General features: G+C 39.0%; 1 protein-coding gene across 16 annotated transcripts in view; it reads right to left on the bottom strand.

Annotated features, from left to right (window-relative positions):
* The window catches only part of PARD3 (par-3 family cell polarity regulator), a 481,499-nt gene that overhangs the window by 273,102 nt on the left and 190,524 nt on the right, over window positions 1–17,873 (bottom strand). For 8 of the 16 annotated variants that reach the window (XM_080384293.1, XM_080384294.1, XM_080384283.1 and 5 more), the window contains exon 4: window positions 233–438. In XM_080384293.1, coding sequence (XP_080240419.1) covers window positions 233–438 — 206 coding nt within the window. The remainder of the gene's footprint in view (window positions 1–232; window positions 439–17,873) is intronic. The other 8 variants (XM_080384285.1, XM_080384286.1, XM_080384282.1 and 5 more) reach the window with 1 other exon arrangement.

The raw sequence follows: 17,873 nt of genomic DNA, 5'->3' as shown, positions 1-17,873 counted from the left end.
TGCTTTGCAGAGTAATGAGTAATCAGTTTCAGCTACGGTTAATGGCAAAAATCAAGTTTTTAGAGCCCCCACTGTGGGCATCACAGAGAGTCCCTGAAGGGCAGGACACGTGTGAGCCAAACACTGCTCTGCTGATGATGGGGTTTGGTGGACAAGGTCATAAATCACAAGTTTAAACCAGGAGAAGGTGAGAGAAGGACAAAACAAGAATTCAAGGACATTTGCCACTTACTGGATAAAGAGGGGGAAAGAAATATACCTTTCTTTCATGAGTGCTGGGTACACCGGGGGTGTTCTGCTTGAGAAAGCCTGCTGTTGTGGACCACCTTGTAGGGTTTTTCCGTGAAGGCTCTTCTGAAGAAAAATTTGTGTCACTTACAGAGGTTGAGAGGCCAATCAGTGCAGGGTCACTACTACGTCGGACATGAAGAGGCATATCTGAAGAATAAAGCAGACAGTAAATAAACACTGAGTAGATTTCAAATGTTTTTCACATAGGAAAAATATTTTTTCAAGCTCTTGATGGGTGGTTTGACCAAATGTGGTTTCACAGAGTAAGGAGTTATTGACCTCAGCATAGCTCCTCAAGGACAAGGTCTGTTTCCTCAAAACCACAGCCTTGCTGCTTGGCCACACGAGAAGAAAATGAGGGCAAAACCTAACTCCAAATCTAGCAGAGTTCATTGGCTTTACACATACAAACACAGCATAGCTACTATCTGTCGTTGGTTGTGTAAAATTAAAAAAATGCATAAGCTTGAACAACTAAGAGGCTAAGGTAACTTACAGGTATTTTAAAAAGCAAGTAGCCAAAGGCCTGAATTCAACGGCCTCATGACAAAGTAAGGGGTGGAGTAGGCTGATGTGACCCCCACTCCACTGCCACGGCTGCAGCATGGGCATTGCCACCACAACACGCCTGCAAGAAGCTGCACACCAGCCTCCCTACAGTGAAAGGCAGCCTCCTCGCCTTCTAAAATACACTCTCAGTTTCTTTCCCAAAACTTATGAAATTGAGTGTTTTCTACGCTGCATTCTTCCTTTGCCTCTTCCTGACAGCTGAAAGAAGATCTGTGCTGATTTACCCTGATTCCCTTAGCCTTCCAGCTGGCATGGCTGACAGGAGAAAAATATTTCATTAGTAATAAATGATACAGCAGTCAGGTAGACTGATTGCAAAGCGATAGGTTCTTTTAATATATGTAGAGGTCAAATCCATTCTGGAAGCATTGATGACACATTAAAGTTAGTTTCTCTTGAAATACAACTTAATTTTTTCCAATTTCATTTATTATCCTACAACAAATATCCACATATCTATCGTCTCCTTGCCCAAACAGAAGTTTCATTGCCTGTATTTGTGACCTCTTAGCACTTTCCCACTCAGCATCAGAATGGAGGGGACATGATTTATCAGTTGCATTTCTCTTTACTGCTGCACTGGGAACCTTGAGTGTGAAGTGGAAAAGAAAAGGTGAAGCCTACGGCACATAAGCAGCAGAGTCACTGGGAGAGGCACACTGGGCAACAGCTGAGAAAGAAATCTACGTTTTAATGCTTTGATGAAACAATTCCCAAGGAAGCTGAAGGGGTATGTCTCAAAATGCTAGCAAAAAAACGCACAATGACAGCGGTTCACTAAATGACTGTCTCAAACTTTACAATATGTTTACGTTAATGTTACGTATAATAATACCAAAGCATCTTTTTTGCATGGCATTATAGAGACACTGAGAAATACAGTAAACTGTATCACGCTAAGAAAATGTGTGAGTTGGAGAGTCAACTAGGACTCGTGCTGCTGAGATATGCAGAAGCGTTACACAACCAAATACCAAAACAGTCACTCTATTTCACTCCGGTAAACAAGAATACAAAGAATTAATTAATGGGTTTTCTCCACAATTGTTATACTATTTCTTTTTCCTTTGGAAATTCCATTTTTCTTCATGTTCATAACACAGATATTCACAAGAGTTAATATCCAGCAAACAAAATGTTTGCTTTTAGAAGTAATTATACACATATTTATACACATACATATGTATATACACCTATAAATGTGTATAACAGAACTAGAAGTAATTAAAAGAATATTTCAGGAAAGATCACTTTAATTACACAGAAAAGTATTTATGGTCTGAGTCAACTCTATTTCCATTTTGATTACTCAGTATATACTCATAAACTCATAATAGAGGGGTTTTCTTTGATTGACTTGTCTTCAATTACTTCAGGTTTCATGAAGCAGCTGAAGGTAAAGCCTCTCATTCCCCCCTAGATGACAAACATCATAACAGTACACTACCAAACCACAAGAGATGTCTGTAACAAAGGCGGTACAGCTGCAGTCCCGGCAACAGGGATGTGATGTGTAATGAGGTGACCCATTAACAGGGGTGCCTGTGCTGCTGGCACAGCCCTGAACATACACTCTCATTTATTAGATTAGCCTGAGCAAGAAAGTGGCTCTGTGGTATGTAGTGCCACTTAAGAAAAATACCAATCTATATCTGTTCCAAGCAGCAGCCCGTCCATATTATCCTTGTTTGCCTTAGCTACCCACCCTACAACAGAGAACTAAAATTTTCAAACGTGAGTTCACTTGCTCCTTATGCTTGTACGTCTATATATAAGCATGGTGAAAGCAAAATGTTCTTGTATTTTTACACTTTTTCTTCAAATTGCTTGACAAAACGAAAGTTCAGTTGGGTGAACTTCTGTAAGAAGATAAGCTGAATTACCAAAAAAGAAAGAAAGAAACTGGAATTCAAAACAGCGCTCCTGGAGAGGAGTGAGCAATTATCACTGCCTTGCCTTTCACTTTGTAGTGAAAGCCTGACAGTTTGCACCAAGTAGCAGAGACTTTTCACAATACAGGAAGTTAATCATGCAATGGAATTCCCAAATATTACTATGCTCCAGAGAAAACATTAACATGAGAAGTTTCTCTACAAAGTCTATTCACTGATGAGCCACATTTAATATAACCCGTTTCATTTTAGTAAGGTTAGTTATTGAGATAATTTCAGACATTTATTGAACACTTCTCCAAATCTGTATTAAAAAAAAAAAAAAGAATTCTGGCAATATAATCATGCAGCATGATCGGCTCTAGTCTCTCATTATGAAAATAGTTCCATACATAAGGAGAAGTGATTTGTATTACTAACCAAACTTCACAATACAGTGAATTATAAAAGACAGTAATTTGGGTGTGTTAGATCTGTGTATTTCCCAGTTAAACTAGAAATTTAAATATACGGAAATTATTAATTTTTTTTAATTTCTAGAATGGGACAAGCACATGGGAGATAGCTCTAGTGTATGCTGCTTGGCAATGGTCAATAGCACTCCAGGTATTAATCCAAGAATTAAATCTTATTCACACTATGTTAACCACAAATGGTAAACATAATCTTCTGCATTCCTCTCTCCAATTCTATACTGAGTATTCTATTCAGTATCGATATTCTCCATTAAAACAATAACATAAAAGAATAAATTGAACAGATTTTTCTACCAATATATTGTTCATTACAATCTTCTGGTTTACTTGAATTTATAGATTTGAAGAGGATATACTTTGAAATATTAAAAGAAAAATCAAAGGAGAGGAACTTAATAATTAAACCACAAGATGAAGTACGCACGGGACGAATGCAATGTCACTGATTCCAGGATGATGGCTGATACCGTTTGAAGTCTGTGGTTTCTTTGAAGAGTGGATAAAACAGCAATGAACTCTAATCACAAGGCTTCAAATTCTCTGTGGCACTAATGCACTGTAAATATTGATTTACTTCTGCAGCTAAGGTGCCTTTTAAATAAGCACTTGAAATGGTAAATCTAATAATGAATTACAGGAAGTTTTAAAAGTCTAAGAATTAAGGAAAAATTAAATTAAAAATCATGAAAGTTACCACTAACTCAGTTCTTGAGCCACATTCAAGGACCTGAAGTATTCACCCATGAGTCTAACGCTATAACTTCAGAAAGAATTATGTGTGACAGAAAATCCCATTAAGTTATGTATATAGCCACAGTTCCGCTAGAAAATGGTTATTTGTAGGATAAATACAAGCTGGATAGCAAAATGCTCACATTCATAATCATGAAATTCTGACTGGAAGTCTCATTTTATTAAAAGCAACAGCAGTTTCACTATAAATTATAAAAACAACCAATACACATTTTATAACCATCTTTAAATGTTAAGAACACAGAGTTGTACCTTCCCTTCCTGCCAGCAATTCCATTTTTATTTTAAAAGGGTCATCACCTTCTCTGATTTTCAAATACACTCACGAGGAAAAGCATTTGAGGGTCTGGCAAATTTCATCCATAAAGCTGAGCATGTCGCCCTGCATGCAGGCATTCAGAGCAGAGGACAGTGGTCTCTCAGAATAAAGCTAATACATACCTTCCCATACCAATTTCCTCTCAGATGTCAGCTTGGAGGGCATGACTAGAAAACTACATACCTATATTTGTATAGCATAGCCAAAATAATTTTATTCTGTGAAGATTTCAGCTAATATTTCAGCTCCTTAGTGCCAGCCATGGCAGCTTGCACAATGTGGTGTGCAGTGAAATTTAAGGCATAGAAATGAAAAAATAATCTTATGGTCATTTCTGGCCACCTCACACACACCATCAGGCCCATGACTGATGAATAGACCTGAACAGGACTTTGGTTTTCTCTCCATACTCTAGCCTTCTCTGGGAAAATGATTCTTCAGTAAAACAAAAAACTCTGTGGGGAAGAGCAGCTTTCAACAAGGAAGCTGCTCCGGTTAGACAGAGTTCCTGAAATAAGCCCATAGATACGTATGTACATCAAGGTATGTTGTCTACACAAGGCACACGTAGATCCTACCTCAGCATCAAGAAACTGGTCCAGGGATGGGAGACAGAGACTCAACGCCTGTGTCACCCATCCACCTCATCCTACCACTCAAATCCTCATCTGGAGGCCAAGAGGAAGGATGAATCAGGGTCATCCTGAGGCTCAGGAATGCAGGACGGCTACTTTCAGCTTGAAATACTTGAAACTACAAGTTAAGACTTTGTCTATATTTAACTGAAATATCTCTTTAAAATATTTAGATTAGCCTTGAGTTTCACACTCCAGACTCCACCAGAGCTCCCCAGGCCCTGGTTCCAATTTCAGTAGGTTCAGTTCAGTTCCTTGTTCCACTCACTTGGCAGCAACAGCCAAACATCCCTCATGACTTTCGAAAGCTCAAATTCCCAGATCAGTTCAACTTTCTTGCAAACCTCTAGAGACAAGACAATGATAACTTACAAAGACCACTAAGGCTGTTGTAAACTGGACTACACATAGAAGAACAACAGTTGGAGACAAAAAAACCTGCTGATTGTGAACTTACCTACAAACTGCATTAAACCCTAGCAGCAGCTAACATAAGCCAGAACTTCTCTACAGTATTAACAAAACAGTGCAAATCAAACGTAGGAATCTTGAATTAGAAAAGAAAAAAATATTTTAAAATGTAAGCAGTTCCAGAGGTGATGAACTACTCCCTGGACAACTGCATCATCTGTCCTGCAGAAGCAATCTCAGGCATGCTATATGGAGGTGACTGTGGGGAAGGATGCAAAACAGTAGCACTGCAAAGCTACCACCAGTTGCACCATACCACCAGAAGTATACTTTTGGACATGACAGCAAAGGAAGAAGATAACCTATACCACCAACTCCCTATTCATGGCCCAGAGCCATTATTTTTATCTCCCCTACAATCCATTCCGCTATTAAGTAATGATTATTTAATAAAAGAATTTCCCAAAGTGAATACTGCTTCCTTTGTCAAAACCTTCAGAATATTTTTTTTCTAAATTGTTATTATTTTCCCAAAATTTATCCTCCTATTACTAGTTATCTCTCCTTCACTTATGAAACTATCCTTTCCTTTCATGTGTCACAGACAATTATAGCATTTCTCCCCTAAACGGTGCTACATAGCTCATAACTTCACCTCTGCCTCTCTAATTCTCTACCACTGTTCATTTATGTAAATATTATTCTGGTCTTAACTTGTTCAGAAGACACCCAGAATAGTGTATTTATCTTACAATATACCTTCAGTATTGTCTTCAGCTATCTTACAAGAAGCAGCCTCCCTGTCTTTTTTTGAACTTCGACACTAATGCATGGTCACCAATAATCATATTTGGGTATTTTATTGTCATGGTATCAATCCAGAACATCCATAGAAGTCCTAAATTTTTTGCTATAGCCTCACCTCAGCACCTCTATCTTGCTAATTAATGTATATGTTCAGTTTAGATCAATACTCTTACATGTCAACTTTATTCATGCTGAATTAAGTTGCATTTTTCCAGTATGTATACTGGAAATATATGAATATGAATTGAGGAAAGAAAAATAATAATACTACATCCGTATTATTATTTATCTTTCCTCCATTCATATTATTCTCCATTCCTAATTTATCAACATCTGGAAATTTAAGTAACAAACTTTTTACAGTACTGCTTCTCCCAGATTTAAAGATGTTAACCCCAGAAAAAACAGGAACCCTCACAACCCCCTACGGGACAACAATCTCTAGAGTAAGGCTGCCTCCAACTTTTTAAGATTTCTATGATGATTTTCAAACCATACGGAAGTGTTTATGCTCACATTGACTTGGAATTTCCAAGATGCTTAAAATTATATTGAATATTTTAACATTTGCAAGTATTACATCAATTGTGCATAATTCACCTATAAATGCCAACTACCTAGTGTTCATGACTCTCTCATAATTATACAAAAGCTTAAGATTGCATAGTTTAGATAATTAGCGTTTCTCTACTTGAAAATATGTTTATGCTTAAAAACGTCAACTTCTAAAATGAATTTCTCTACATTCGGAACTCTTGGTTAAATAACAAGACTGCCATTCCTCTTACAAAGAAAAACAATCATTGTTAACTCCACATAATTCCACATATTTATAACTACTTCATGTACAAATCCAACTGTTTTCAGTTATTCTTCTAGCTATTGATCTTCACACAACAGCTTATGCACTTCCTCACATATTTTCAATGTTATCAAATACTTTTCTCTACTTCCTTATTTCTTTAGCTTTAAAATGGCACATTTATAAGCATTTGCACATTAAAATCATGACAAATCACAACTATTCTATTTTCCTCATACTACCGCCCCATGCAGTTGGAGATCTGGCAGGCAGCCACATCAGGAGCAGGACAGAGGCCATACCGCAGCACTAAAAATGCACAACGTGGTCTTCCAGATGGCAGATGAACTGAGGCAGGTCAGGGAACTCTCACACTCAGCCTGCAGAATCTGACAGGTGTGCGTATGTCCCTAACCATCACATAAATATGGACAGAATTCACTTGGCTGTGTAAAACATGCAAACAAAAACCCACTGTGAGCTAGCATAACTTTAAGAAATACAAGATACTGTATTAGCATGCCTATGGTCAGAAACGAGTCATAGAAAAGTAAGATCATCTCTGGAAGAATGGGCAGCAATGAAAAGAACACATTCAACCCACCAGAAAAATTCTTACTACAAAGCAAAAGAAAGAAGATAAGTCCTTACCTTCTTAGTATCATTTTCAGTTTCTTTTAATAGAACCTAAGTTTTCCATTTTCCCAAACATGACTGCTCAATGACTTTGAAATTCAGAAATAAGAAAACATCAACCTGCCACAGTTGTATTTTAATAATGAGGTAATGTTAAATCCTTATCTTGAAAGGCCTTTAAAATAACAATCTTCCTTCCCTTTCTCTAATATTCTTTCTTCTTACTTTTGAATACTGAGATCCAGGAGGAAAAAGATGATTGCAGCTTGAAACTCAATTTACTTAGACACTGACTTTTAAAGCTAATTAGAGAAAGATCTTTAAAACCAAAATTAAGATTTAATTACCTCCACCTTCTCTGTCTCCTTTCTCTGGGCTTTTTTCTAAAATGCAAATATCTTTGCATGCCAAGAGAAAAGACAAAAATGTCAGATCTTACAAATGTTCTACTCATCCCTGTCAAAAAATTATGTTTCAGTACGTTTTAATGAGCTGCAGCCTCATTTTTTTGGGTACATTCTTTGTGGATCTGCTTAAAACATGCTGGATTACCCCTTTATCTGTTTTCACACTAGTGCTACAAATGTCGGAAAAAATGCACTTCTAGCCCCCTAGATGTTAAGAATTTTTGCAAAATTTCTTCCTTACTTCTTCAAACAGTTGTGCTACAGTAGATGCATCAACAGCTTTGCTGCTGCTGAAGCTTTTCTGCTTACATCTAAGATCACGCCTTGCTATATATATATTTATATTATAATGAAGACACTATATTTTGCATCTGCGTTCACAAGTCATTTAGCAGTGCAGGCAAGGGTTTGCAGTGATGGGAGCAACTTCCGAGTTGATAATGCTTCACCACTCTGAGACACAGCAAGGAAGTTGCCAGATACTTTTCTTATCACAACTTTGAAAAAAAAAACTAAAACTGAATGGCAAAATTGCTCCTTGTAGTGAACATAATGCAGTGATGTGAAAACTGTTTATAGTTTATGATCTAAATGTCTTGGGTAGGCTCAGAAAGGCTCACTTAGAGGAAGAAGTTTGCAACTTTTTCCTGGACAGAAGGGAAGAAATACAGATGCAACAACAGGATTTAGACTGTAACTTGAAAAGCCTAGTTGGGCAGAACCAGGAATGATACAATGTGTATAATACACATCATGATTGTATCAGACAGACAAAATCTGCTGTGGTTGCCAATGTTGTGACCCCCTTCTAGTCGCCAGGCTACCACTGTGCCTTTATATGAGGAGGAAAAGTTGTAGGTAGGAGTACCATTACTCTGCGGTACTAGATAGTACAGTTTCAGAACTGCTTCTTGGTCTGTATCTACTTCCAACTTATCCTAGAATAAACTTTCTTTCAACATCTGTTGGCAACACAACCTCATGCATCACTACATCACCTCATATGCGAGATGGGAATTCCTATGGGGATCATATCCAGATGCCAAAGAGTTAAACATGCTTAACTCCAATTCAGCAGGTATGTGTGTAATTAGTAAGGGATTTTTTTTTTTACACCAGTCCTCACAAAGCTGGTACAGGAATATCTTTCCCTCCCTCCTCTCCATCAGAACCTACTGTCATATCCACTGGCTCATGAGTTATGGCACTAACTGACTTTTCAAAAGTCTGCACTGCCCAGAGGGCTGTGGAGCCTCCACATCACCCATCAGCATCGCCCCTGTGGCTCCTGTCTGGAGAAGGAAACACTACCCACTGCCCGTTTCCTGGGCAAACAGCAAGGACATTAAAACCGCCCGCATTTCTGCTGGGGTTTTAAACAGGGAAAAAACCACCAAACTTCTGGATTTGTAAAGACATTGCAACGTCATCACAAAATAGTCCAGCGTGTACACAGGACATGGTAAATAACAGGTGGCAGCAGGGAAGCTACTGGCAGCTTAACTATGTGAACAGTGAACAAGTTACATATGATGGTTGTTTACTTCATTTATGTTTGAAACCGTGAGGGAAGAAGTATTTCTTTGCCAGTCATCAGATGCATACTCCATCTTTGGACGTGTTTGGCTGTTAACCTAGCATGTCTTCACATTTCCATGGAGAACCTCCTTGCCACTGAGCAGGCACTGGGCACCTGGCCTCTCCTCCAGCAGGCTGGGCAAGCATGGCCAGCTCCAGCCTCACTCCACTGCAGAGAAGTACAGGGTTCCAGGCCACTGTCAGGCTGGAGAAGGCAATAATTTTGGAGTATCACCACCTGGAGGTGGATCTGAGCCTGTGTTACCCAAAATTCACACTTTCATGACAGATTTTTAACTGAAGCATTAATAGTTCTGACCACCAAGAAAACCTGACTACAATCATTTAAAGGTGAGTGGTTTGGGGTTTTTTGTCAGAAATTATCTGTGCATGCATTTTCATAGCTATATGCACCAAATTTAAAGAAAAAAGAACATGTGGAAAGAACACCCTTTATGCACACTACCACGCTTCTGAAATAGAAAAAAAAAATTAAAAAAATTACAACTAACACCTATAATAAGATAGAGTGAACACAGCCCTTAACATCTATTAAAAATTACTAACAGCTTCTGCAGTTTTAATGGAACCTGTTCTTGTTTCCATGACAGAAACACTACTAGGATTAGAAATATGTTGGTACATTCATGAAACATGCTCTCGTTCAAAGTGTTATCAAATCTCTGCAAGTTAACATTTTGCTAAGCTCTTACCTGCCAATGATGACCAAGAAGAGTAAAAGATCTCAAGCAGAACTAGGAAAAGGCCATGCCATGCCACCTCATGTACCCAGACAGACAATTTTTAGCAGAAGGCTCTTCTGCATGCAGTGAGTAATACAGCTCAAAGGCAAAGCACAGAGCATGAAGATCTCAAGAGTATTATTTTCTGTCATTCAGCTACAACTATCAAGCTGAATCCCCAAAGACAAATCAAGTATTTGTGTGTTTAAGTAATGAGATGAAATGCCACCAACACTCCCCAGCCACAGGGGATGCATGCCAGGGGAGCTGCCATGCCCATGACCCGGGAGGGCAGACGGCACGGCTCTCTGCATGAAGATACAATGCTGTGCATGACTTCTCATTGGGGGTAGGTTGGGAAGTAGCTTGAAGTTTGGGGACTACATAAACCGACCGGCATCCAAACAAGCTCTTTCCAATTACATGAGTGGGGAATAAGAAGTTCCAACTATCAGCACAGCATGCTGAAATCTTCTCATTAACTCTCAAGGTTAAAGATTAGTTTCTGCAGAAACTCTGGTGCTCCCAGTAGCCAAATACGGAGTAAGATTGGAAGATTTTAGTTAAATTGTTCAGATAATGCCCACAATGGGACAATAAAACAGAACATCTACTGTTCTCCAAGGGGTGACAGACCAACAGACATCTTTAATTGTTCTTCTTTACTAGAAACAGATTATATTAATAAACTATATTCCCTTCTTTTTTAAAACCATGCCTAATGAGCAGTAAGAGACTAGCTGCTGCTTGAAGCATGGGCAAAGTTGAGCATTCCTGTCTGTCTTTACATGTGCTTTACAAAGTCCCTTACAACAACCGGGAGCCTGAATTGTTGTTTTGTGGAAGTGTACAAAGTTTTCTACACCTTAGTGAAACTTTGGCAACATCTCTTCTCCCTCCTTCCTTCCTTCCCCGCCCCCCCCTTTTTTTCTCTCCTCCCTTCTAACAACCCTGGAAACGTGCAGTTACACTGCGTGCTTTATCACATACCTCTCTTTATTTTTATTTCACATTGCCAAGGCTGAAAAGAGTCAAAAAGTATTCCTAAAAGTTCAAAACCAAGATTAAGCAAATAAAAAGAACCTCAGATGAAGTTCAAAAAGAAATCTCACTACACGAAACACAGTTCATGAGTTTTTGGATCAATGACTTTTCATGCTTGCAGTTGCCAATTTTCATTATAATTTGTGATTGGTTCTAGCCCAGAAGTGAAGATCATCTTTCTTAGTGGAGAAACAGCTTTAGCCAGAACTAACAGAAGATATTTACTGAAATACTATGGTATATACTTCATGCCAGAATTTGTCAGGTTCCCAGCAGCTAACTTTTCCAAGCTGTCTCCACACCAAAAGCCTCCTTCCATGTCTCATCCTAGAATGTGCTACAACAATTTCAAATATCTGCAGGCAGAAAGAGAACATGAGGAAGACAAATTTTATTTTACAAAAATTATTAATATTTTAATTATGATTATCACTTTTCATTTTATACTATTTCATTCCGTTTCATTATTCAAAGGAAATTAATAAGGTATTTATTGTTCTGCAGTCCAAAATGTATTGATACACTGAGATGTATGGATACATGAGAAAAGGAGGGGACAGCCACCATTTATTACTTGGTCCTCTTCCATTAGCAGGAATAATTGAAGGCTGTTGCTTGAACATGAGGAATCCCAAACAGATTCAACAGAAACTCAACAGCCCAGGACAGGTTACCCAGGAAATGCCCTGCAAGTAGTCACTTAGCCAAAAGCAGTCTGCAAAACCGCTCAAACATATTGCATTTTCCAGAAAGCAGAAGAATGCTGTTACAACTGATCAGGCAACTGAATGCCACCTTCTGCACCTAAAGCCAGTTAAGTGCCTTGTGCTCCAAATACATACACCTCCCTCTCCAAGTCCTTGCCGCAGAAAGAGAGCAAGTTGACAGAACCTCTACTGAGAACCTACAGAAGAGAAACAAAGGAACCACACGTTCCTCTAGTCCGTGTGAAGCCATGGCCAGGGCTGCCTGCACACGAGCTGACAGACAGAGTACTCGCTTCCCCGAGTGCCACATACCCAGACAAAGCTCCTACAGCATCAATGCTAACAACTTCAGTCAATGAGAAAATATATCCAAGAGTAAAGCAGGAACATGGAAGGGTCATTATCCATCCAACTATCAACATGGAGATGCAGAGGAGGTGCTACCTTTCTGCATGAGCACCCAAGCTGCACTTTGATGCCACAGTCAGGATGTAAAGGACAGCTGTAAGAGCACTACGGCAACCAGTCCTCAGCATCCATGGGCTTCCCCTGCCCATCTTGTAGCTGCGTATCTGTAAGATGCTGCTACTACAACCAAAAATAAAATTCACTGCAATAATATTTTTTTAACTTCAGTTCTCTACAAAGGCTCTGTGAAATGCAAGTCACATATTTTCCAGTCCTCTAAAGGAAGAAAGTTATCTTGCATAACCACTGAAAGAAAGCCACAGGAGAAGAGAGCCATCTCCTGTACTGATGGAGTTACTTCTTTAACCCACCTGAGAGCAATGGATTTTAGGGAAGAAGTCTTAGTATCACCATTTTTATCTTAGATAAAATTTAGAAAGCTTTCTGGTATTAAGGCCTCCCTAGCATATTGATTTTTCAGTACATGCACCCTTATGAGGTTTTTACACAGCACTTAAACATTCACTAAATAAACATTGGGAAGATGTACAAACAAGGGCGAGTGGTACATCCATAGGCTCTCACAGACCATCAACTTCTCTGCAGTGTGCAGCAAGTAGTCGGTGTGCTTCTAGCACAAAACCACCTCTGGTTTGTTTGAAGTGCTTACTTCCAAATCTGGAAGTTAACTCTAAGAAATTATTTGCATAGATTCTGCCAAATTACACTATTTTTACATAAAACATGGTGCTTCTTACTAAAGAATATCTGACTTTAATAAAAGTAGCTATCTTGAATTTCATGTAAAATAAGACAGCGGGAAAATAGCTTATTTTTTACTTAACTATGTTATGCAATCTCTGAAGGTAGAGTATTTTAACATCTATAGGATAGCTAGGTCATATTTCATATGAGATGTCAAGAAATCTACCACATTAAATAATATCGAAGTTATTATTCATCACTACAAATAAAAAGGCTACTTAAGACAGAGAACCCTCATGCACCCTTTTTTTAAGGTCACCCCAAAACAAAAGTAAATCTATATTCATACAAATGTGCATTAGTTTAAGTTGGGATCTTGTCTTGTACAGAAACTGAAACATTATCTTCCATATGATTCACATAAACACTAAAAATATTTCTTAACAGTTTCTGAAACTAAGCTTTCTGAGAATAAGTTCATTACTTTGTGCTTCTTCTCTGGAATTTGTAAAACTATTTTAAAAGTTATTAATTCATCACATTGTTGACTCTTGTGTCTCAGACGACATTTGGATTTATGTATCTTTGAATACTTCCAAAGCATGTTTAAAACCCTTACTCTTACAGTCAAGTTCAAATTTAGGAGCAGAGAAAACTTATCCATTGGTCATGCAACACATGCACAAAATGCAAACGTCCTCAAAAAGTTTACAAAGAGAGAAAAGACTAAGCGTATGTGGGAAATGAAGTCTGAATCTTAATAATGGAGGGTATCTCCTCCTCTCCACAACACAACATTTCTGAGAGGGGCTCTTCATCATCATGCAAAAGCCAGCAGGAGGAAAAGCCACTCACAGAGGAACAACTCTTGGATGCAGGTATTACAAAAGACATCGCTGCTGGACAGGAGGGCACGCTGGGCTGCTCCCTGTTCCCTGCTTAGCATCAAGCACCTCTCACTCACCTCCCCGTTTTTATCGGTTCTTGGCATGCAACCATCACTGTGCTTTTTGTGTGATTACTACAGCAATTCTAACGTAGGGTAGATTAAAATAAGCTAAACAGGTATATTTGCTTTTTCTGAGATTACCTTTTCTGAGATGCATTTGTGTAAAGCAAGGTTGCTCTCATGTTCTTCAGAAGCAGCTGTTATCTCAAATACAACTACTAGACTAAAACCAGCAACCAAGTGTAATCATTTTTTGCTTTTTCCACCCAGCGGGAGAGAAAAGCAGTTAAACACCTCTGAGAGCTTTGCTGCACCTCTTCAGCAACAGCACCTCAGCAGGGCTGGGAAGCAGCTTCACCAAGAGGAACAGGAGCCAAAACCACCTAAATCCCACACTCATTTGGATGTCCACACTCCTCGCTCCTGGTTGGCACAAGAACAGAGTTGGGATGTTGGCCCCCTTCTTGGCCTGCTAACTACAGGTGACATGGAGAGACAGATGATGATGCTCTGCACATCCATAACCTACAGGCAGGTACATAACATACCCCACCGGGTCACTGAATCACACTGTTGCAGACATGTCCACTGAACAGTTCCTCCCAACACCCCTTTCCAACTGCAGGAGGTTTGTAGCTCTTGTCCCTGGGTACACTTTGTCCTTTAGGAAGTCCCGTGATGCAGCCAGAGAGGACAGAAAGCCACCTTTTCAGTAAACACCACTTCACAATCCCATTCCTGAGGGGTTTTAACAATTTTGTTTCCCTTTTCATTTTACAGCAGAGGAAAAGGCAAGACCTGGACATCACGTGCTTTGTGGGACTCACCTGGAGATGACTAAACAAATACAAGCTTAATCCAGGAAAGTATAGTAGTAAGTTCTTTAACAAAATATACTTTTGCAGATCTTGCTATCAAAAAAAACCCAACCTCTCTGGACCTAAAATGGAGGATAGAAGTCTTTGCATGAACAAAACAAACACAAAAATTCTTAGATCAAAAATCACTCAGCAGCATGAGGCTGAAAAAATTTTTCCTACTGATTTACTACGTGGCAGTTTGCTTGTCTAGCCTTTCCAAAGAGCAATCTAACATTACTGTGAAGACAGCGAGAGGGAAAATTGCTGCTTAAGTGGCAGGTTTGTTATTGTTTGACAATTCTAAAGAGTTCACTAGAAACTTCTAAAAGGAGCATCTCTAATTCCCTGAAATTACTGATAATCGGCCAAGTGAATGGAGAACAATTATGAAGAAAATTGAATGCTTCCAAATGCCAATTTGCTGTATATCCTGAATTAATATTGCATAAGCATTTTTAGTCTCTTGCTGTAAAAGCAAAAGAATAAAAACCTAGGCCCACAGGCATTCTTCAGTGGCATTCCTTACAGAATTTATATCATCATCATTTTTGCATTTTGTAATCATACTTAGCACTTATGTGGTGGCTTACATCTTTAACCTATTTTTCTTCCAAAACAAAAAAAAACCTGTCTTCTGTATTGAAGGTTCAACAATAAGCAGTCACATCACAACAGCACGAAGCCCCCTAATACAGCCAGATACATAAGCTGTTTTTTCCTACTAATTAAGTCAGACCAGACTTGAAAACAGTGTTGCAAAATAGTCTCTGGAACTTTCTGTGGTACAGCTACACCAGCAGCTGGCCATGAAGTATGGTAAAGAGCAGAAATAATCTGGGAAGAAAAGGGCTCAAGATGTCCATTTTTTAGCTGAGCCAAAACACATCAGTTTCTGTTAAAAGGCCATGAAAGTGTAAAATGTTAATTCATAAATTTTATCAGCCCACATTTCCTGGGTAGCAGCTCAGGCACCAGCCAGTCCTGCAGGAGAGCGAGACCAGCACAAGCCATGGTGACAGAACCAGATGCTGTCCGTCCTCCTTGGTTCACACTAATGGGGAGCTGATTCAAAAAAACAAAAGCAAAAACCCTTTAAAGTGAATTTTCTCCTTTTTTTTTCTCCTGGGGGGAGGGTGGGGGTGGGAAGGAAAGAAAACCCACCAAAACAAACAAACAAAAAAAACCCCAAACCCCACACTCTCCACCTACAAACAAAACAGGTTATGGATGGACAAGAAACCCAGTTGCTGTGGGGTTTGCTGGAGAAAAGGACATGACAGCAGTATAGCTAGAAAGAGACAGGCTGTGTTAGATGTGACTGGAAGACTACAGAACCAGCTGGAATGGACGCAGTAAACAGGGAGACTGTACAGCTGGAAAAACGGCATTAAAAAAAAAAAAAAAAAAAAAAAAAAGAAAATGGGAAGAAAACAAATACAGAAGTGTTAAATGAGAAAAGCACAAGTCCAAGTGTGCGAAGAATCATTCGCTACACACACTGCAGCTGACGGCAAGACTCCAAACAAGACTCATAATTCAAATCCTGAAGACACCCTGTGATCATCCTGTCAAACACCTATATAAGCCCAGGTACACTGTGCAATAATGTCTGCATTTAGTCTTTTAACTTCTGTTGGAAATACAAAAAAATATTGACTTGAATTTCAAGACTTCAGGAGACACAGAATCCATCAAAGCCCTGGGACTGTCACTTTTAAAGCTCTGCAATTCAGCGAATGTCTTCTACATCTGAGACATCCACAGTTTGTGTTTCAGGAAAGGTAATTCAAAATGTCATCATGCACTTACACAAATCTAAGATTACACACAATACCATTTTTCATTTTGTGATTAACACTTGAGAAATAACAAAAGTGTAATCATGTGGGATTATCCTTCCTTTTCATGTCTTTTTAACTGTTTTTTTGCAGTTTCTGGCATGGACCAGGTCTCAGATTCTACAGATAGTTTTGCAAAGAGAAGGAAAGGGAGATAAGGAGGGCAGCAGAAACCTGCTCACTTCTCTCTCATAATCATGCATCGTTTACATGGCTGCTAGGGTAATTGTTTATATGGCAAAGTAACATCAAGGAAACAGTTATGTATTTTTATTTGTCCCCAGGGAGGTAAGTATTCCCTTTGTCTAACTCCTTCCCACCAGCTGCCCCCCACCCTAATCCATGCTTCTTTGTTCTTTAATTCTTCATGCCTTCTCTTTTCCTTTCTCCCTCTGTTTCTGATCACAGGCTGATACGAAGTGGTTGTCTCCTTTCTAAAATTTCCATGAGGCATCAAGTTAACACACTGCACCGGGTTCTCAATCTGGAAGTCAGCAAATGGAAACAGAAGGAAGGCGCATCAAGTCACCAGCAAACCCTCTCTCAAGTTAAGGCTTGTCCCCGTCACACAGGCTGAGCATCTCACATTCTGCAGCTTGATAACTACAGACAGAAAGCACAGAGCACACAAAGAGCCTTAATCAGCAGCCCTACCTTTGACATTTCCTCGCTTTTCATTGTGAAAAATGACCCTTCAGGTGTCTTAAAGCAAATGACAGAAAAAATAGTAGGGGGAAAAATCAAGTAAGGAAACACAGAACAAACAATTTATATTGCAATGCAAGTGAAAGAAGTAAGAAATAGTTAGGCTAAAATGAAGCAGATGGATTTAATTTGGCTGGTCGAGGTAAAAATGAAACTGAATTCAGCATATGTATCTATGAGTGAAAATTACCATCCATCTTGCTAAAACTATGACTTCAAGATCCAGAACTTTTTCTAAGGCAAGACCAAGCAAGCACCGTCTTTTCTTTACGTGTTGCATATGCCACTTGCTTCAGGTTTTTTTTTGGGGGGGGAAGGGGAAGTGAAGAAAAAACAG

The sequence above is a fragment of the Falco punctatus genome (genome assembly GCF_963210335.1).
Source record: "Falco punctatus genome assembly, chromosome: 4".
NCBI lineage: Eukaryota > Metazoa > Chordata > Aves > Falconiformes > Falconidae > Falco > Falco punctatus.
Note: the sequence above shows the minus strand (reverse complement) of the source record. Positions and strands in the feature narration are given on the sequence as shown.